The following is a 21,972-nucleotide window of genomic DNA, read 5'->3' as shown; positions in this document are numbered from 1 at the left end:
ATCATACGCAGGGTTTACAGTTTGGTTCAATGGCTCTCAGCACCCCCACTGTACAAATTGTTCCAGCACCTTGCATTGGGATGTCACAGCAGCTTAGAGGCAAGTCCTGGAGTTTCATTCTTTCTGATCATGGATTCAAACCACTCCTCTGTTCTGTTCTGAGGCAATGGGGGATGGAACTGAAGATCAGATTGCTACTTTCTCATAATTATAGCTATTTGCCTTTTGGACAGTAAAAAGCTTCTGCTTTCCCATTTTGTTAAAAAGCACACTCCTGATTCTCCCCTCAGTATAGTATTATGCGAGTGTTTGGAGTTACTCCTGATTTAGGGTCTGATCCAGAGCCCATTAAAATCAATGGGAGGCTTTCCAGTGACTTTGGATCAGGAGCTTACACTGGTGTAAAAGGCCCCTTGGACCAAGACAGCTGAGTAATTTCACAGTCTTCCAAACAGTCCTGGATTCAAACCAGTGGCAGAAGTGAAAGACTCCATATCCCACTACCAAAATTCCCTGAGCCAGACAGTCCCAGAAGCACAGTGATATTTAATATAATTTCAACATTAAACCTACCCCCAACTCACAGCCTTCATGTAAAGCAGACAATGCACATCTTCCCGGGAGGCTGGCTCGTGTCTGGATTGTTCCTCCAGCTGCACATTTACTTTTCCCACTTACGTTCTAAGTAAAACCTCCCTCAGACACTGATCACTTCTTTGCTTGATTCAGTGGAATCTCTCCTTTTAAAGCACTTGCCATTTGATCTTTGTGGCTCCCCAGTTTGTCTACTTTGTGACTACCTACCCAGTCAGTTGGAGCTAGCTTTGTGTGTAACATTTCAGGCAACTGCATTATCACCGAATAACTATTCCATTAAAGGGAAAAAATAAATAAACCCCACACTGATTAACACATGCTCCTGCTCTGAAGCCCATCTGTGTGCAAGGCTGAACCTCATTAGCTGTAAGACTCCTCCAAGGAGCAGCATCAGCAGATTTCAGTCTGAACAGCAGGAGTAAACTTATTAGTGGCTTTTGATATCAAATAGCACCAATCCTCCTGACAATATACTTAAATAAACTTGTTCTTGAACCACTCCCTTTATTTGGCATTAGCCTCTGAGGCTTCTTCTCCTGGGACTGGTATCCACCTGTCATTTCAATGGCCATTTGAGGAGTGCTGGCAGATTCTGGAAGGAACAGGTGCTGAGATGTGGGGCCTGTCACTTGTTCCTCTTGGCAGACGCTGATGAACAAGAGAATATTTTCATAAGAAGATTTACAGCAGCTAAAGCTATCTTGAGTTTAGCAGACTAGCAGTGTCATAATCCTGAATACTTAGCAGACAGCTTTGCCTGCACTATAAAATAAGATTCCTTGTCCTTTGGTTGGATTTGAAGATGAGTATTTCCTGAGGGTGGGGGGGTGCATGTTAAAAGGGGTGGATGTTGTGTGAGACCTGGCCCTTGACTTGTTATAACAGCCATCTATTCCTTTTCAAAAGCCCCATCTGTATTTGCAAAGTGGCCAAACAAGAGGCTCTCTTCTGTGACCTCTCTCTGATCGTACACAATACCCTGCATCTGAGAATTTCAAAGCACTTTACAAATATCAATGTATTAAGCGCCATAACCCTTCCTGGGGGAGAAGGTCAGTATCATCCCCAACTGGGGAAAAGGAGGCATAGAGCTGAAGCTCATGCATTGAGCTAAGCATCAAAGGTGAGACTAGAACCAAGAATTCTTGCCTCCCAGTCCTGTGCTTTAGTCAGGATTGAACCTGCATCGGGAGTGTAGGTAAAAAGAACATAATTATCTGAACTAGAATTTGTCTAAGACCCGAAGGATTGTATCCATAGGCAGTATGAAGCTGATCTTACTCCCAGTGACTCTAGGCCCTACAAACACAGGTGGCATCAGTGGGAGATTTAGGATTCTGAATTGCTATGATTTTTATTTTTGTTCTTTTTTCTTTAAAGGAAAAATTTGTCTCATACCTTTTATCCTCTATATCCCTTCTGCATGTGTTTTTCATACCTATCTGTTGTTCATGGATGGTGGCTAACAGGTTAATAAACCTGAATTAAGCATGTACAGAGTGGGTAACAATGTGTCATTTGAGTCATTATAGCTCTGCTGTAGGTGGGGTTGAGTGTCTCTTTCTGCTTAAAGGTGGACAATTCTAAGTGCTCTCAAGTCTACTTGTTGACTCAGATTGTCTTGAAATTTGCTACGCCTTATGGGAGTGATAGGTAGTTTCAGGGGTCCATATTTGGGATCACTTGAGCAAGGGGTACGTGAAATACAACCCCCTCAAAACAGAACTTAACAAAATCAATTAGTTCTAAACTTTTTTTATCCACACCTGGGACTCAAGTCATAACTCTAATTACCCCCCAAGTGATCTCAGTCACTTAGCAGTTAGCTCAGCTAGTGCACAGTGGAGATGACTGGAAGCCCGGACTTATCAGCCCTTTTCTTTCATCCAATTTATAGTCTACACTACAGCAGGAGGGCCAATGAGGAGGTGTTTTGTTGTGGCTAGAGCAGAAAAATGGGAGTTAGGACTCCTGGGTTCAATTCTTGCTTTTACTACCAACTTGCTATATAAATCTTGGGCCAAACCTTCAAAAGCACTCTCTAATTTGGGGGTATCACAGTGTATTTTCAAAGGTGCTGAGCACCTGCCAATTCCAACAGAAATCAGTTGGCACCCAGTATTAGAGGCTACTTTTGAAGACATGGATTTTAGCATCTTTGTGCCTCAGTTTCCCAATGAAGGGAAGATAAACCTTCTTATTATGCGTTTGTCCTTTATTGTACCAACTGCTATTATTATTAGTTATTGGTATTACACAACGGCCTAGGAGCCCCAGTCATGTACCAGGACCCCATTGTGATAGAAGCTATACAGACACAAAATAAAAAGAGAGCCTTTGCCCCCAAAAGCTCACAATCTAGCCACATATTTCTAAGAGGCATGTGCGGTAAGTAGGCTTTGTTCTTAGGCTCAGATGAGTTTGTTATGCTTCCTGGAAGCTCTTCACAGCACTGTGTCAGGTAGGTAGGTAGATATTATTGTCCCCATTTTATAGGTGGGGAAGCAGAGGTAGAAAGGACAAGTAACTTGCTTTCAGCTGGAAGTAGCAGTGTCATAGCTGTCAGGAGTTCCTCGCTCCCGGTCCCATGCTCTTTCTCAAACTTCAGGGTAGCCCTGCATTCTGCCATTGCTGAACACATAGGTCTTACAAACCTCTAGGTAGGTTTTGTTCGTGTCAGTGCTCTGCAATTTCTCTGCTGTCAATGCATAACAAGTTCCTTAATATGTGTGCTCATAAAGCAGAGCATTTATGGCACATTTGTCCAATTACTATATAATCAGTTCTGGCAATTACAATACGCTCAATTCTGTGTTGTCGGAGCTGCTATTCACTCCCCATGATGAAGCGATCTGCCCCAGTCTCTCTCATTTATGATGGCAGCCTGATTTATGCAGCTTTAGCAGAATGGGAGGGGAGGTTACCCCAGGCTATGGTTATACAGCTGCAGGAGAAGCTGACAACAATAATCAGAAAAAAACCAGAACATATTTTCCTTCTAAAAAAGATGTATTTTTCCCTCCCATCTCACACAAAAGGAGAAATCCAAAACTTGGTTACATAGCTGAGTGCACCCCAACGAAACTGCCACAAAAATCCACTCAAATAAATCATTGAATTTGCTGGGCCTGTGTCAGGGCCCATTGACTTCCTAGGAGTCTTTTAGTGAACAGGATTATAGGTAGGACTGTTTGCAGAAACAGCCAATTGTACACACCTATTAAAGAATTTTGATGGAAAGTGAACTGTGAATTTGTGAATGCAAAGGATTCACACTGGAAGTGTGATCCTAAGAGCCATGTTCAGCCAACCAAGGCTCAGAAACACCACCGTATGATCAGTCCATCACTAAAACCTAGGCAAGTCACCTTGAATTTCAGATGCTCATGCACAAGCTAGAGGCCATGAATCATTCCAAAGTTATTCTGGTAATAAATTTTCAATAACCAAGAAATTAGAGAAAATTGTCATCTGCAGATAACTTGGGAAAAGCTAAATATTTGCTGTAAATTATACATTCAGCTTAAGATATGAGCTTAGGCCAGATCATCAGCTGGTGTAACTATGATGATTTATGTTGACTTCAGTGGTACTATGCTGACTGAGGATCTGGCCCAGTATTAGGGGAACCTTTCTTCCCAAAGCTCTTTCTGAACTCTGTAAATATACTCTGATTTCATCCACTGTTAAATGCAGCCACCTCTGGGCTGGAAGCTAGGCAGACAACCAGTGCAAGCCGATTGCAAACAGGTTGCAGAAAATGTGTGGGAGAGGAAATATTCCTCAAAAGCAAACAGGACTTTGGCTTTAAACATCTGTTCTGAAAATGCCCCACAGGATAAACGCTATGAAACTCAATCCCCTACCTTGGGAAGATAAAGGGCTGAGCCTTATTATTATATGTATTGTGGAAGCATCTCAGACATAGGTCCCACTGTTCTAGACACTGAATGAACACACAAAGAGACAATCCCTGCTTCAAAAGACCAGACCTGCTGAGGTTAGAATGTGAGTTCCAGGCAGTCTAAGTATTTCAAACCTGCTGCTTAATCCGCAAAGCCAGCCCCTCCTAGATAGTAATGCATATATTACTGATGAGGAGAATGTATTTTGCATAGTGAATAAATGGTATTTGAGGGCAGTGCAGCAGGCAAAGGCAGGACAGGGGATGTCTTCTCACTGCTTCTGACTCCATTCAGTGTCTACTGATGATTCACTTTGGATGTTGCACATTTATCACTTAATGTTTTCCAAAGATTATACTGCAGTGATCATAAATACCATTATGAATATACCACTTTAATATTGTTAAGGAGCTTTATTATAATGGGACATGAACTTGAATTTTATGACAGACTCTGGGTATAATTTGCACTGGGCTATAAAGCTCATGAATTATTGAGACAATTTACTTCCCTGCCTGCATTTCCTTCCTGAGCGAGCATGTGTTATTGTGCTGCAAGTTGCTGACAGTGACGCAGACCTGCTCCAGCAACATCTCTTCCCATCCCTGGCTCCGGCACAAGGCTGGCAGATCACAGCTGTAAACAACTGACAAAGCCAATCAGATTGGACAACTAAAAGGAAAATTGTGTACTGAAGAGGAAAAAGAGTGAAGGTTCTGAGAGCTCTAAGGGCACCCTTCATTGGAGCTGGGGGAATCTCTCTAATAAACAGAGGATGAGATTTTACCCTCCATCTGAGACACCACATGTGGGGAGAGGGGTGTGCATGCACACTGATGATTTGTAGAAAATTTTAGTGATTAGGAAAATGTCTGGACTGCAAACTCAGAAGTTTAACACCCTTTAGCCAAGCTGTGGATAAAGCTACTCTGTGGAACCATGTCTGTCACTTTTTAAAAATTAATTATTTGCATTACGTTAGCACCTAGAGGCCTCAGTGGAGACCAGAACCCCATTATGGTAGGTCCACTACAAACACAGAGTAAGGGATTCCACTGCCTTGGACTCATTAAACAGATGAGACAGGATGGGAGAAGAAACCAAGGCACAGAGAGAGAGGAAGCGACTTGTCCAAGGTCAGCCAGCAGGTCAGTGGCAGAGCCAGGAATACAAGCCAGAGGGTGAGAGTCCCAGTGGAGTCACACACACACACACACACACACACACACACACACACACACACACACACACACACACACACACACACACACACACACACACACACACACACACACACACACACACACACACACACACACACACACTCTCTCTCTCTCTCTCTCTCTCTCTCTCTCTCTCTCTCTCTCTCTCTCTCTCTGTTCTGTCAGAGTGTAACCTCTGCAGGGTGCAGACTGAGTCTTCCTGGGTGTTTGCACAGCATTAACTGCACATGCCCAGGTCCTAACTGAGACATCTTAACAAACACATAGCAGCACAAGCATAGTCAGCAGCAGGCACCTTGCCTGACTTGGAGGGCGCACTTTTAGGGCAGGCTGCATTAGGAAGTAAAACCAGTTCCCACACCAGTGCTGCAAGGAGTTAACCAGTTCCAGCACCCTTCCAGAAAGCATGATTGAGAGACCAGGTGGAATGTGGTCTCCATGGTCTTGCCAAAAATGCCCCACCATTGCTAGCACCAATACAGCTCCCGCATAGCCCTAGTGCAGAGGGGCTGCTGGCACTTTAAACACTATATCAGTAAGACCTAGCTCAAGTAGTTAAAACAACATGGTGGTTAAGAGTCTGGCAACTGCCAGTAGCCTGTTTGCACCAGGGGTTCCAGTACTGCCAGCATCAATAGTGCAGAACTAGTGCTAGCAACAGTGGGAAAGGTTCACAGACATCCCTAACATAGACAAGGCTAGTCTCGCTTCCTGTAATGGTGAACTAAATAGTTTTGTCCTGTCTACACTAGCATTTAAATAGTTTTTAACACTAGTTGAGAGGCAACAGGAGGGGTTAACCCCTGTCAGCAGCGGCTGATTGTTGTAGCGTAGATGAACCCTTAGAGCTGGGTGAGTGGTGAGTTTTGTACAGCATGTTTCATCCTTGGCTTTTCTGCTGAAACTCCCAACAAAGGGACCACAAGTGGGCTGGTAATGTCTATTTTGTAAAATAGTTCGTCTAGAGACACATCTCTTATGCATGCACAGGAGCTGTAAATGATAAAAATGTCTGAACAGATGCCCAGCTCAGAACATCAGAATCAAGCAGAGCCTAATCAGAAATGAGTGCCCTGGGCCCATCCCTAACAGAAACCATCCTAAGCATACAGCCAGCCAGCTAGCTTGCTCCTCCTCATTTCTCAGGGTTCAGATTGCTCTGGCCAAATACAATTAAACCAAATTCATGGTCATTTAAAAAAGAAAAATCTGCTAAGTCTGAAAGCAGCCCTGGCTTGCTTTCATTGAAACAATAAAGCACTTCCCTTGTATTGGAGAAGAGCAAGGTCCAAGAGCTATAAAGCAATGTCCTGTTGGCTGAACTATTTTTATTTCTGGTCATAAGATTATGAAAACATTATGTTTAATACATCCCTTTAATGCTGCTGCTTTCCCAACTTTGTGTCCTCAGGCCCTGCCATTTGTTTCGCTTCCTTTTCTCCCGTTTGAATTCACAGCACAAAGGAACCATCATCCCAAGAGGTTTATTCTTTCAGCTGATGCACTTGCTATGTGTCTTTCTGTCTTTAAGTCCATTTGGAAATTCATTGGCTATAGAGCCCATAATGTGCAAGTAGACACTGACAATGCTGCATTGTATTTAATCGCCCAGACTCCTTGTATTGTCTCTTTAGATCCTCCCATTGGCTCATTCCTCCTATCCCCAAAGAGAAAAAGGAAAGTCAATCTTTTTTTTTGTCCATTTTTTCTTCAGTGGTGTGACTCTTCCTTCCCTCCACACCCAAAGGCACTAGCTTTTTAGTCCATCTAATCTTCATTCATCAAATGGAACTGGAGTTTCTAATCCCCCTCCTCATGAAGGAAGAGCCTCTGGGCAGTGCAGTTTTTGCTGGAAATTATTGAATTATTTAATAGTCTATATAGCATGTGAGCAAAGGTTCAAAAGGAAAAAGTGCTACACACACACAGTGCAATGCATGTACTCAGGTTAAAGGGTTGCTGCCAAAGGGCTTAGGGTTCAGACTGAAGCTACCTAAAATCTGTAAATATGGCGGGGGATGTCACCTAACCAACTAGCCAGAAAAAAATAATAAAAAAATCCAAAACTTTGTCTCCAATCAATTCTAAGAAAGCTGTAAATATTGCTACTCTGTTGCATTTCTCTACAGCTTTGCATTGGAAGGTTTCTAAGGCTGTGTTTACACTAGAGAATTTTAGGAAAAATATTAAAATGGGGCTCCCATTGGCTTAGTGAGAGCCCTAGTGTAGACAAGACTGCAGGGACTTCTAGGTACTTAAATTTGCTGTTTCTCTTGCTGACTGCCATTGTCAGCAATGGGTATCTTTGGAGCCTAGATAACTCTCCGAGTCCTGTAATTTCTGGTCTTCACCACGACTAGCCACTGTTCCTTAACATGGTGGTAACATATTTTGGTCTTGTGCACAAAATCAAGATCAACACATGTTAAAACATGGCAAGGCCACTGCCACTCTTAAGCACTCTGATGTACAATTGTATGATCCCCACATTCAGTGAGAAATGGATTTTCTCTCCCTCATCAGGACAATAAATAAAACTTTGCACTCACTAAAATAAACTCAGCACCTTTCAGCTGATGCTCTCTAAGCACTTTACAAACATTAGGTAAGCATCATATGAATTGTGCTTTTATCACTAGAAAGTAGGTAAATAAATTATTCCTATCTTTTTTTTTTTTTTTTAGATAGGAAAACTAAGACCAAGAGTTGTTCAGGCCAAAGTTTTCAAAAGTGGCCCCTGATTTTGGGTACCCAGGTGAGGACACCAGGGTCTGATTTTCAGAGGTGCTGCAGTTCAATTCAATAGGGCCTAGCTGATCAGGTTCTCCATATCTTGAGTTGGGCACCCTGAACTGGAGACACTTCAAATCAATAGCCACGTTGGAAAGGGTTCAGCCCATCTGATTTGTCTGCAGTTTCAAAGGCTAGATTATCAGGCTGGTATAGATTATTGATGTGTTACATTTCTGTCTTCATTTATTAGAATACCACCACGAGCAGGAAGGTGGAGAATGTAAAGAGAAAACCACCCTTAAAAATGGACCTTGGCTGTGAGCTGACAGTCTCATGTACTAAGTAGATGTAGTTAGAAATAAGATTCTTCCAAAAATAGGGTTCCCTGTCTTAAGCTCTTGAAACCATAAAAGGTTTCCAAGAATCTATTGTTCCCTGGGGACTGATGGCCTAACCCTCTTCTACGACCTAAAAGGGAGAGATCACTTTCCATCTGGGGCCAGACACTGTCACTGGTAGGTTATTGACATCCTCTCTGAGCAGCCTTCCTAGACACTGCAAACATGGTGAGTGCACTGTCTTTCTTGCTATCCCAAACTGTAATGATTGGAGCATTTCTTCTGTGTACCGGTGATATTGATTAAACACTTTTCAAACAACCTGTTCAGGACTTCATGTGAAAACCTATTGCAATATAGACCTTCGTAAGAGACAAATGATCTCAAAGCAATGCTGAACAGCTCTAACAGACAGTAGACTCATATTTTGTTAATTGCCTCATCTAAAATTATTTGGACATGCTTGAATGACTACCTCATTAGAGAATTCTTGATTTTTTTAATATGTCCATTTAAATTCATTTCTCTTGCAAACTTTAAAAAAAGTGTTTAATAATTAAAGCATTTTCTAGGAAAAACGTGCAGGATTAATTCTTTATGAGTGGAGATGTGGTGATCCTGGAGTTTTCTGAAAGGTTATTTAACACCAACTCAGCATGTACTCTATGTTTCACAAAAGGAAAGGATGCTGTTTTAAACATTCAGAGTTTAGATGACTATAGCACTAATAAATAATTACTGGCATTTATGCTGTGTCTTGTCTAAAGAACTCAAAATACTTTAAAAATTGGCTATAAAAACAGTGCAAACACAGAGAACACTTGTCACATTGCTAAATGCAGCCACATCTGGGATGGAATACTGTGGCCGTTTTAACAGTACACAGCAATATTACACAATACTTTGATAGAAAGCAGGGAGTGTCCTGTGTTGAACTGAAAATACAGGAGGAAAGTACTAAGGATCATCCCTGTGCAGCTGGGAGAAGTGAAACCATAAATGTCAAATGGATTGTTCCTTGGTATTAAGGATCTGCTCTTGCTTTCATTGACCACAATGCGCAGAATCAGATCCTAAATTAAAATCGGCCATTTAAGTTCCAAACACCCCCTGCAGCAAATAACCAGGGAACCAGCCATTGTGGGGAAAACAGTAACTGAAATACATGTAAAAGCAGCAAAGAATCCTGTGGCACCTTATAGATTAACAGACGTTTTGGAGCATGAGCTTTCGTGGGTGAATACCCACTTCTTCAGATGCATGTGGTGGAAATTTCCAGGGGCAGGTATATATATGCTAGCAAGCAAGCTAGAGATAACGAGGTCAGTTCAATCAGGGAGGATGAGGCCCTGTTCTAGCAGTTGAGATGTGAAAACCAAGAGAGGAGAAACTGGTTCTGTAGTTGGCAAGCCATTCACATACATGAACAATCATAAACGTATCGAATTAAGCTCACTTAAATAAACTCAAAACAAATATGGCTCGGTGGGTGGCTTCACGAATGTATCAGTTTCTTTGTTGCTCTGCCTGTGCTCCTGTTAAAGATTTCAGGGACTGTAGAGTCAAATATCCAGACTGATGACAGTTAGCATCAGGACACAAGGCAAGAACCAGGGAATCAAAGCAACTTCAGGGTTTCTGCCTCATCAGAGGAAAGTGGAGCAGGATTTGGAGACGGAACATTAGTCTCCATTGCACATTCCCAGCTTTGGCCAATTAATACCACAATTAATATTATTTACAATTAGGAGGTCTCTTTTTATTTTGGTTTATCTTTAGTGGTTGAATTACAAATGCCTGAAAATAGCCATTTATAATGAAAAACCTTACACCCCCTCACTGGCAGGGAGAATGGAAGGTGGCAGCTAAAAAGACTCCATAAACATTAATAACCTACATGAGTTCAGAAATCCCATATTTTTCTGGACTTTCTCTGTTCAGTGCAAGGTGAATCAGGTGGCTGATTATGAGTTGTTATCATGCTGCTTGCTGCCATTAAGGATATGTTGAGCATTTAAGGAATTAAGAGAAGCAGTATTAGCTAATGGTTAGAGCACAGGACTACGCTTCAAGAGACTTGAGTGCTAATTCCATCTCTGACACTGAGTTGCTTTGTGACCTTGGTTACTTTACCTTGCTATGTTTTAACATCTACAGTGAGGGTTGTGAAAATCAATTGACAGGTATAAAGTGCATTGATCTCCTCGGAGTGGAGATGCTAGACAAATGCAAAGTACTATTTTCACAATGGGACAAGAGCTCCTTGTTTGCTACAGGAATTTAGGTGGAATTCCTGAATCTCTCATTCACAATCTTATTCCCTGCTGGGACAAAGTGTTTCCAAAACTACTGAGGTGAAGAAAATCTTTTAAACAAAGATTTAAACAGTGAACAACTGCCTGTATCCTGGCACCTGAAGATGAGAAATTGACGAGCAACACCCAAGCTCTCAGGAGCTATATGGTAAAATTTGAAAGCTGCTTAATGCAACTTTCCATAGGAACTTACATTCAGGGGATGTTAAGAACCTAATCTTGCCTTTGCTAGCCATGCCCAAAGCTCTTACTGACATCTGTTGCAGTATGTTGGCCTGAGAATCTCTGCTAGGTCAGGATAGGGTTGAAGATCTGGATGGCATAAAAATAAGTTTCAGAGTAGCAGCCATGTTAGTCTGTATCCGCAAAAGAATAGGAGTACTTGTGGCACCTTAGAGACTAACAAATTTATTTCAGCATGAGATTTCGTGAGCTATAGCTCACTTCTTTGGATGCATAGAATGGAACACACAGACAGGAGATATTTATACATACAGAGAACATGAAAAGGTGGAAGTATGCATACCAACAGGAAGAGTCTAATCCATTGAGATGAACTATCATCAGCAGGAGAAAAAAAACTTTTGAAGTGATAATTAAGATGACCCATAAAAGGTGTGAGGAGAACTTAACATAGGGAAATAGATTCAATTAGTGTAATGACCCAACCATTCCCAGTCTCTGTTTAGGCCTGAGTTAATTGTGTCTAATTTGCATATTAATTCGAGTTCAGCAGTAAATATGAACAGAAAAAAATCAGATACTTTGCACATTATTTATAATAATCATTAGAAACTTTAGACCTACTCTGGTCCCTCTCATCTTGAAGGATTACAAAACGTTCTGCAGACTATTAACCTGCATATTACAAAGGACCACTTACTCTTTACCAAAACACCAGAACACAGCAGCAACATTAGGGAGAAGACTGACTTTGGCAATGCCAGCAGTGGCAGATAAATTGGAATTCACATTTAAGAAGCAGGGAGAAGGCAAAAAGTAGAGAGCATAAATAGGAAAAGATACCATAGCCTCAGTAGCTAAAACAAGCAATTAGAGAGAGGGGGAGAGGAGGCCCTTTAAAGAATAAAATACTTTAACTTCCCTTCTGCTAGGAATTCAGGAGCCACGCAGTGAGTCTGTGCTTTTTCTCCACTCTATCTGAAACCACATTTCCTTCTTTCACTTCCTGCACTGTCATCAACTCTTTCCCCAAGATGTGCTTTGGTAATGAGGATGCAGGGAGCTCTTTCTTGCCCTGGACTCTGGACCACGGGAGAAATGCTATAAACTTAAACTCTGTGGTGAAATGCAGGGCAGATTGCTACCCATGGCAGTTGTTTTTAGGCTGGCTTTGCAGAGCTGCCCAGGAGTCAGGCTGACACAGCTCCCGAACACAGATGAGCTCAGGCAATAATATTTGGATCTGGATCCAGATTTGGATTTCGAACAGCCCTTTGGGATCCGAGATTTGGATCTGAGGCCTTATATGCTACGGTAGCTTTTTGGGGTCACTGCTGCAAATGTTATCTCTGCTAGGGTCTATCAGTCCCCAGGCAAGTTCTAGTGATGACTTACAAGCAGGAAGAGTTGTAAAAGTGAAAGCATTCTGGGGAAGAGAAGTCAGACTGAAATTGTTATTACTCCCTCAACCCCCTTAAACAGGCACCAGTCTCGCTCTAGTCAGAGGACCTTTGGCAGTTGCAAAACTGGTCCTTAGCACGGCCATTTCCTCTTGGCAAAACTTCAGCTCTCATTGTTCACAAACCCATTCTCATCATTGATGTAACAATGCAAGTCACTAAAAAGTGCAGTGCCGCCCTCTAGTGTCACCCACTGGATTTGTTGTTTGCCCGGTTATGTCCTGTCATGCTGTGCAGCCCTATAAATGTGGTTAGGAGTTTCACCCCAGCAGTTTTGACAGGTTAAATCTCTTACCAGGTTGATGTTTGCAGGGGGAGACGAGACAGAAACATTCAATGATCAGTATAAGCATTTACCATTCTGGACAGACACTAACATGTTTAAAGCCAAACAGGCTTTGTCTATAGGTGTGTTAGAACAGGTCAGCTGTCATGGGCAAAATTTTCAAGTGATTTAGGCTCTTACATTTCATTTTCAAAAGTGAGTTCAACAGTTAGGAGCCTAAGTCCCATTGGAAAATCAGTGGAATTTAGGCTGAGTACCTCAGTTGCTTTTGAAAATGAGACTTCGGCTATCGTCAGATTTTCCGCAGAGCCTCTCTCTGTAACCTTGTCTTCCAAAATCTTCCTTATAACTCTCAGGTTCCCTCTTAAACTTTAACTCTATTTCTATGCTTGTCTTTTAGAACATATGAGTGTGTGGGTAAAACATTCAAAATGCCTACCTGCCCATGTTCTATGACCTCATCAGGATCATCAGAACACAAAACTAGGTAAATGGGCAGCATGATGGCATGGATAATTTAATTTTGATTAGAGCTGCTTGAAAATACTCCAATTTTTCATGAAAATTTTTGACAAAAAATGTCCTCTTTTCAACAACTTTATATTATAGGGTCTTTATCTTTTAATTCAAAAGTTCTCACCAAAAAAATTAGAAATAATTCACAATTTTTTCTGCTGTTTTTCCACAAGCTCTAATGTTGACAAATGAAGTAATAAGGAATAATTTGAACCACACATATACACTGCTGTTTTTTTAAATTAACTGTTATTACTCAGGGAGAAAGATCTGGGTTCACTGTTGGCAGCTCAGCTGAGAACAGCTGCTCAGTGCTCAGTGGGAGTTAAAAAAGCAAACATAATGTGACAATGTTTAAAGAATGGGATGGAAGATGCTTAAAATATCACCATGCCATTTTATAAATTGATGGTATGTCCTCACCTAGCATACTGGGTTCAGCTCTGTTCACAATATCTCTAGAAAGAGAACTCCTTTGCTTCTCCTTTCAGAAATGGGTGATAAAAACGAGAGGCCTGGAGGGACATCCTTGTGAACAGAGACTGTGCAGACTAAAACTGTTTAGTTTAGAGAGGAGATCAATAATAATTAATAATACTTAGGTCTTATACAGTCTTAACAAAGGAGTAGGCATGATAGAATAGCAATGGATAGCAAAGGTGAATTGGTGAGAAGGTTTCTATCCACCCTCTCTCATTACAAGAACAAGAGAACTTTCAATACAATTGAGAGGCAAAACACTTAAACCTGATAAAGGAAATCCCCCCTTTTTTTTGTACACATCACAGTTACCCTATGGAATTCACTGCCACAAGACATCCTTGAGGCAGAGAGCTTAGGACAAGTCAAAAGAAGATTAGTCATTTATCTGGATAACAAGAACACCACGGTTACATCACATATCAAACCAAGATGGTCTTATCTAAATGATATTTAATTCTCATGCTTCAGGGCACAAGTTAATGAGGATGAAATTTCACCTGTGGGCCGCCTATTCTTAATTGTTCACTAAGAGGACTCTAGCACCTTCCTCTCAAGTATCTGACTGAGGCCACTGTTAGGGCTGGTCTACACTAGGGGGGGAATTGATCTAAAATACGCAACTTCAGCTACGTGAATAACGTAGCTGAAGTCAAAGTATCTTAGATCGAATTACCTACCATCCTCACGGTGCGGGATCGATGTCTGCGGCTCCCCATGTCGACTCCGCTACCGCCGTTCGCATTGGTGGAGTTCTGGAGTCAACAGGAGCTCGTTCGGGGATTGATATATCGTGTCTAGATGAGACGCAATATATCTATCCCCGAGAAATCGATTGCTACCCGCCGATACAGCCGATAGTGAAGATGTAGCCTCAGAAATACAAAATAAATGGATCACTTAGTTGATCTGATATGGCTGAAATGTTGTAGGAAGGGTATCTGCTGGGTCATGCGACAGACTATGGCTACATAATGTGGTCATCAGGAGGGTTTGATCCTGTGACCTATCACACCAGTCGCTACCATTTGAGCTATAGTAATATTGTCTTTAACGATGAGTAAATGGCAGGGTGTTGTAGTCTCTGAGGCCAGCTACTTTAGAGAAACAAGACAACATTCACTCAACCTCTCTGTTGCACAGAACTCAGAAATATAACTTCCTAGGCTGGGCTGCTGTAGCAAGTAGAAAGTGTGGAAAGCTTTTTACGTTGTAATTGACAGTCTCTGTCAGTGAGGAGAATATAGTGCTGCTTTTAGGTCCATAGACTATTTAAATGGCTTGCTGGTTACAGTGACTGAAGGTGGGCTACCATGATGCAGAAAAAATCAGTACAGTCAGGAAATATATGGGGGATTGGGGAGAGGGGCAGATGGTAAAGCGAGAGAAGGAGCAGACTCAGTAAGTGTTCCCTGCTTACCAGGGCTGGCTTTAGGAAGTGCTGGGCCCGATTCAAATACCCGGTGGTGGTCCAGGTCTTCAGCGGCGGGTCCTACACTCTCTCCGGGTCTTCCACGGCACTGAAGGACCCACTGCAAAAACGCTGCTGAAGGCCCAGACTGCTGACGGGTGAGTAAAAATTAAAAAGTTAGGCGCTCTTCTTTAGGGCATGGGGCCCTCTTAGGTGTGGGCGCGGGGCCCGATTCAGGGGAATCGGGGGAATCAGCCTAAAGCCAGCCCTGCTGCTTACCTCTCCTTCCCCCCCACCCCCAGTCAACTATGAGCAAGTTAAATATAGACCTAACACTTCTCCAGGGAGCCAGATGCATGAACTGATCAAATGCCATGAATCTGTAGCAGAGACTCCAGTCTCCACTCTGCTGGTTGGCCAGGAGATCTTCATTTTCAAATCTTTAGTGCTGGTCTCTGGGCAGCTCTTACAGTAACATATGTCAGAGAAGTCTTTTAAAAGCCATGTGAGATCTTTTTACCATCATGGCTCCTTTGAAGAATCTGGGGCTACCATTTAAAAAACAAATACCTGAACAGCAGGTAGACAGCTGCTACCTCCTACAGCTACCAGGCTGTCCTCAGCAGAAAAGACCATCAATCATGTTCTTATTCTCAAAAGACCAGCTAACTTTAACCCCATCCTAACATTCCCCACTCCCTGTTCTAATCACTAACAGAACTTGACACTCAGACTCCCCCTCCTCACTTAGGCCATGATTCAGGATTGGAGTAACATGAAATTCTTTGGATACTGGAAAGCAAGTTGTCCTGTTTGATAAATGGTCTCTGATAGCCCATATTTTTGGCTGGTCTGAGGGACCAGTGACCATTTCAAGAGTCCCAGTTTTCAAATGATGTATAGAATAATGTATTTTTCCTGTCACTGCTGCTTCACGAGACAGCAGATCACAAGAATCACATTCGTTAGATTATTCTCCTGCACATAAACTGTGTTCTGTGCTTTTAGCTTAGCCCCTTGCCTGATGACCCTGCTGGTTGTGTTTCCTCCTGCACATTGCTGAGCACATCAAACTAGAAAATTATTGGAACCTGGCACGGACCTTTTGGTTTATTCCTTTCCACACAGGCTGAGACACTGACACCAGAACAGATAACAGAGTACAAAGGCGTCTTCGAGATGTTTGATGAGGAGGGCAATGGGTTAGTGAAAACAGATGATCTGGAGAAGCTTATGAGCTTGATGGGAATCAACCCAACCAAGAGAGAGCTGGCGACAATGGCAAAGGAGGTGGACAAAGACAGTAAGAACCTCCCCCGGTCCTATCTTTTACTATATTTCCTACCCTGAAACCAGTGTGTTGAGCTGCCCAGGTTCTGTGGTTCACAAGAGGAATCCACAAAACAGAATAGACCTTAACTAGACTACTTCTCAATGACTAACATGTTAATGTACCCCAGTGCTTTGTTGTTCTTTTAGATAAGGGCACCTTGAACTGCGACAGTTTTCTGGTTTTGATGGGCATTTACCATGAAAAGGCTAAAAACCAGGATGAAGAGCTGAGGGCTGCATTCAAGGTCTTTGATAAGGAGCACAAAGGCTACATTGATTGGAATACACTCAAGTAAGTAGCAGTCTTCCTGAAGGTATGAAAATATGGGCCTGATTCTGCATGATACTGAACATACCCAACTCCCATTGACTTACAAGTCAGGAACAGGCCATGCCTTTAAAATAGGAAGAGGAATGCTGAAGCTTTGGAAAGGCAGAACAGGTAGTGGGATCTCAACACCCAGTCAATATCTGAGTTTGCCACTGGACTCTAGATTGACAAACTGACTGATTTAGACCCTGAAAATTGGATTTATTTTGATGTTATTTTACTGTCCAGTTGAGATGTTCCAGACAGGATTTTTTCCCCAACTATTCAGTGTTTCCAAAATATCAAGGTCCATATGTCTGAATTACACTGACATCCAGATCTACAAAAGTTACATTCCAAAGAACACATGATCTACTGAAACAGCAATCAGAGCTGGGGAATAATGGGGAAAAAAAATTCTCATGAATCTTCATTCAGATTTTTAGATTAACATGTTTAGTCTACGTTTGCATGACTTTTTGTTATCTTTCAGAGACTATGCTAGCAAACAAGTTTACTGATAAGAATGTTGGCAGAAACAGTGAATTTAAGTCAAATGTGGAGAAACTATTTTCTGAAATTGTGAAATCATATTGGAAGCCTTAGCTATCATGCAGAAAACAAAGATACCATGTGACCGATCAAACCATTCAACATAGCTCTAAGATTTAATAGTAAATGAACAAACTAGGAACCAAGAATCATTCACAGAAATTATTCTGTTAATCATTTAAAGTAACTAACCCACTGAAGAAAAATCTTTTAGCCATTAGCAGACAATTCGTGAACAGAAATTAGTCAAATAAATCATTTGCACAGCTCTAATACGAATGAATAGTCTCTAGACCAGGGGTCGGCAACCTTTCAGAAGTGCTGTGCCGAGTCTTCATTTATTTACTCTAATTTAAGGTTTCGAGTGCCGGTAATACATTTTAACGTTTTTAGAAGGTCTCTTTCTAGAAGTCTATAATATATAACTAAACTATTATTGTATATAAAGTAAATAAGGTTTTTAAAATGTTTAAGAAGCTTCATTTAAAATTAAATTAAAATGCAGAGCCCCCCAGACTGGTGGCCAGGACCCGGCAGTGTGAGTGCCACTGAAAATCAGCTCGCGTGCCACCTTCAGCACGTGTGCCATAGGTTGCCTACCCCTGCTCTAGACTATGTTTTCAGAAGGCATAAAATGACATCTCTCCATTGAAGCTATGCTGATTTCAAGAGCTGAGTTTCTTGCTCTTTGTATTATCTACAACAAACAAAACTAAGAATTAACCAACATGGTAAGAATAAAAGAAAAAGGCAACAATACAAGAAAAAGGGATGAAAAGAAAAAAGTTAAAAGATCACTTTATAAAAGTGGCAAATGTTTCTACTCTTCACTTTGAAATTAACGTAGGTTTCCATAATGAAAAAGATATCTATTATACTGGAAAAGATTAATGCATTTAGCTAACTTAAGGTCATAGGCAGGGCCGGCGCTACCATTTAGGCTGCCTAGGCAATCGCCTAGGGCGCCAGAATAGTTGGTGGGTGCCGTTTTGCTGGAGGGGGCGGCAGGCAGCTCCAGTGGAGCTGCCGCAGTGGTGCCTGCGGAGGGTCTGTTGGTCCGCAGCTCCTGTGGAGCTGTCGCAGTCGTGCCTGCGGACGGTCGGCTCCTCGCGCGGCTCCGGTGGACCTCCCGCAGGCACCACTGCAGCAGCTCCACCGGAGCTGCGGGACCAGTGCGCAGGGCGCCGAAATTGCCGGCCACCTAGGGCGCTCAAACCCCTAGCGCCGGTCCTGGTCATAGGCAAATATTCCTCTGGTTAACCAGCATTAATCAAGCTCCTGTTCATAAATGTGTAAAAAAGGAGGCATGTAGCTTGGAAATTCTTGTGTTTATCATTCAGACACAAGGTTCCAGACTGTTTAACGTCCTCAGAACTTGGTCTTCATAAGGAAAGGAAACAAACATTCTTTAATTTAAAAAGCCTGGGATTTGCCTCAAAGCTTCAAGCTACCAAAGCTGACAGAATCAGAAGAGCTACGCAGTTTGTACTACAGTAATTTCCAAGAGAGCTAGTGCAGGCTTCAGGCTCCTGCAAAGTCCTAAAACAAACCTTCGTTGCTATCCATTCGAAAGGAAATGAATGTATTAACCATAATTCCTCTGGAAAACCAAGATTCTTCATGGGCACAGAGCTAGGACAATCAATGATTTGGCCAACAAGGCCAGAAAGTGCTCAGCACCCAGTTGTTTCCCATTTTAACACTGAAGGTCAGATTTTCCAAAGATCTCAGCAAGTTGGATGCCTTTTTTGTGCTGGGTTCTTCTGAAAATCTGGCCCCAAGAGGGTGCTGACCACTTTGCAATCTGACCTTGAATTCCTTGGGAAATCTGGCTTCAGGCCCCAGCATGTGCTGTTCTAATGATTTCTATTTTCCTAACTCACATAATGTTTCAGCAAAAGAAAAAAACACTTTAAATATTGCCTTGACATTATTTCAACTCAAGAGTGAACAGTGCTGGTGCCCTTATTCCCCTCACCTTTCCCCCAAGGACAGGAACACTGCTTTGAAGAGCTTTCATGATAGTGAGCTGCTCTGACTGCTTTGGTCTGTGGATCATCAATGTGCTCTGATGATGGAAATGGCCTCCCTGACTTTGAATTACGCACCAAGCACATGGCAGGCACAATTGCCTGTATGCATTATACTTAGCAAGCAGAACTTAGCCAGATGGGATAGGGGCAGTAATATCCAGCACGCTTTTGTGTCCTGACACATACAAGATAGTAGCAATCCTTACAAAGCTGCAACAGCCCCAGGGACACTTGGATAAATGTGTGTGTTTTCTTACATCTGCTAAAGGTGAATTAGGTTTCCTTTCATGCTGAAAGTTGGTGTTAGCTGTAGCATATCCATGTCTACAGATATACACAGGACTCATTCTGTATCTGAGAGTTTGTGATTGGCCAGTCCAGGCTTTATTTAGGATCAGAATTCTCAGATTCATGGGCTGATACCATGGGTGAGATTTCAAGAACTATTTTTCTTCACTAAGTGGGATCACAACATCTCAAGTTTCTGTTTGTGTTGGGGGTGGAAATAGACAATGCACTAGAATAGACACTGTAAGGAACAATCCTAATCCAGATCGCTTAATAGGGCTTTACCATCTCTCACTTGTGTGATACTGTGTGTGGTCACTTGAATGTTTATTTCCATAATTCTATGCAGGTTTTCCATTAGAATATGAACAGAGTACACCATAGGTATGGGCTAATGGTTAAAGTAGGGGACTGAGAATCAAGACTTCTGGGTTTAATTACTTGTTTTACGATTAATACACTGTGACTGAGATTTTCAGAGGTGCTGATCATTTGCCACTCCCATTCATTTTAACTGGAGTTGTAGGTGCTCACAACTTCTGAAAATTAGGTCATGTTTGACCTTGGCCAAGTCACATATCCAATCCATGTCTCAATTTCCCCACTTGTAAAATGCACCTAAATATACCTACCTTTGAGGGTTGACAGGAAGAAGTTCATATTTGCAAAGTGCTTTGAAATTCACCTAGGAGGGGCAAACTATTGCCAGATTTGATCTGTATTTTTAGGTATGTACTGATGAATGCCGGAGAGCCACTAAATGAACGGGAGGCTGAACTGATGATGAAAGAAGCTGATAAAGATGGAGATGGAACCATTGATTATGAAGGTATAGTATCCATACACAAGACTCTTTAGCAAATGAAAGGTGCACTGAGAATACTCCCAATAGCCTATAGTCAGCAGTCTTGGATCTTTCTTGCCTTCCTCAGAAGCTTTGCCTACGGGAGTCACCCATTGTGAGTAGGTGGGTGTATTCCACACAGACAGTGTCATGCAACTATGAGAGGGATGTGTGGTCTAGGAACATAGGGCTGAATTCTAATGCTGGCTTTGACACCAACTCTCTCTGTAACCTTGGGAAATGCATTTAACCTCCTTGTGCCTGAATCCCCATGACTTTGTGTGCCCCCTCTCCCGCCCGCCACCCAAATAAGGATAATATTTTCAAATCTCGTGGGAGAGTTTGTGAAGGTTAATTAGAGAATGTTTGTGAAGTGTATTTAACAAGATTTTAAAAGTGACCAATGATTATGATTGCCTCAGTTGTGGGTACCCAACTTGAGACATGTTAAAGGGGGTTGATTTTCAGAGGCTGGGTGGTCAGCACTGTCTGAAAATCAGGCTCCTTTACGGTGTTTCAAGCTACGATTCCAAAATCGCTAGTCACACTTGAAAAGTTTGGCCTCTATGTGTGGTGTGAGTTCTAAATAGATGTGACTTCAGGGCTGATAATCTAGCACCTTTCACCAGCACTAAATTAACTTTAAAATATTCATTAAGGAAACCGATCTCTCCAGTTAAGTAGTTCTTCCTGTAACAAGAAAAATGGGGACTGAAGTGCATGAACATTCATTTGTCAGCGACATCATTTATATAGCAGAATTCAAGAGGATTTGTCTGCTCCTCCAAAATAATTTGTCTATATGACATTTACAGTCTGTGTGAAACCAATTTTTATTTCTGTGCCTTCAATCTTCAACCTCCACAGAAATCTGTTGCCATTCCGAATGCAACCGGAAAGCACTGGAAAAATATCTGTTCATGGTTTAGATTGACATTAAAAGACTGGTCAATAAGTGGTTGAGTTTGATGCAACTACATTGCATTTTATCTGACCTTTCAGCAGAAAGCAGTAGAAGCAAACAGCAGAAAGAGATCCCAATACCAACCCATTATTGATACATTAGACTTCTTGGAAAGGGTTTGGATTTGTTACAGAGATTTTGGATGTCTCACTACACTGTATCAGAGGGGTAGCCGTGTTAGTCTGGATCTGTAAAAGCAGCA

General features: G+C 42.0%; 1 protein-coding gene across 8 annotated transcripts in view; it reads left to right on the top strand.

The window, feature by feature from the left end:
* The window catches only part of CALML6 (calmodulin like 6), a 208,329-nt gene that overhangs the window by 38,640 nt on the left and 147,717 nt on the right, over positions 1-21,972 (top strand). For 6 of the 8 annotated variants that reach the window (XM_050931667.1, XM_050931669.1, XM_050931672.1 and 3 more), the window contains exons 3-5: positions 16,576-16,750; positions 16,927-17,071; positions 20,691-20,791. In XM_050931667.1, coding sequence (XP_050787624.1) covers positions 16,627-16,750; positions 16,927-17,071; positions 20,691-20,791 — 370 coding nt within the window. In that variant the 5' untranslated portion in view covers positions 16,576-16,626. Of the gene's footprint in view, positions 1-7,136; positions 7,208-15,459; positions 15,606-16,575; positions 16,751-16,926; positions 17,072-20,690; positions 20,792-21,972 lie in introns of all 8 variants that reach the window. The other 2 variants (XM_050931670.1, XM_050931668.1) reach the window with 2 other exon arrangements.

Source organism: Gopherus flavomarginatus, chromosome 21 (genome assembly GCF_025201925.1).
Source record: "Gopherus flavomarginatus isolate rGopFla2 chromosome 21, rGopFla2.mat.asm, whole genome shotgun sequence".
NCBI classification, from domain to species: domain Eukaryota; kingdom Metazoa; phylum Chordata; order Testudines; family Testudinidae; genus Gopherus; species Gopherus flavomarginatus.
The sequence above is the reverse complement of the archived record's forward strand: the minus strand, read 5'-3'. Positions and strand labels throughout refer to the sequence as shown.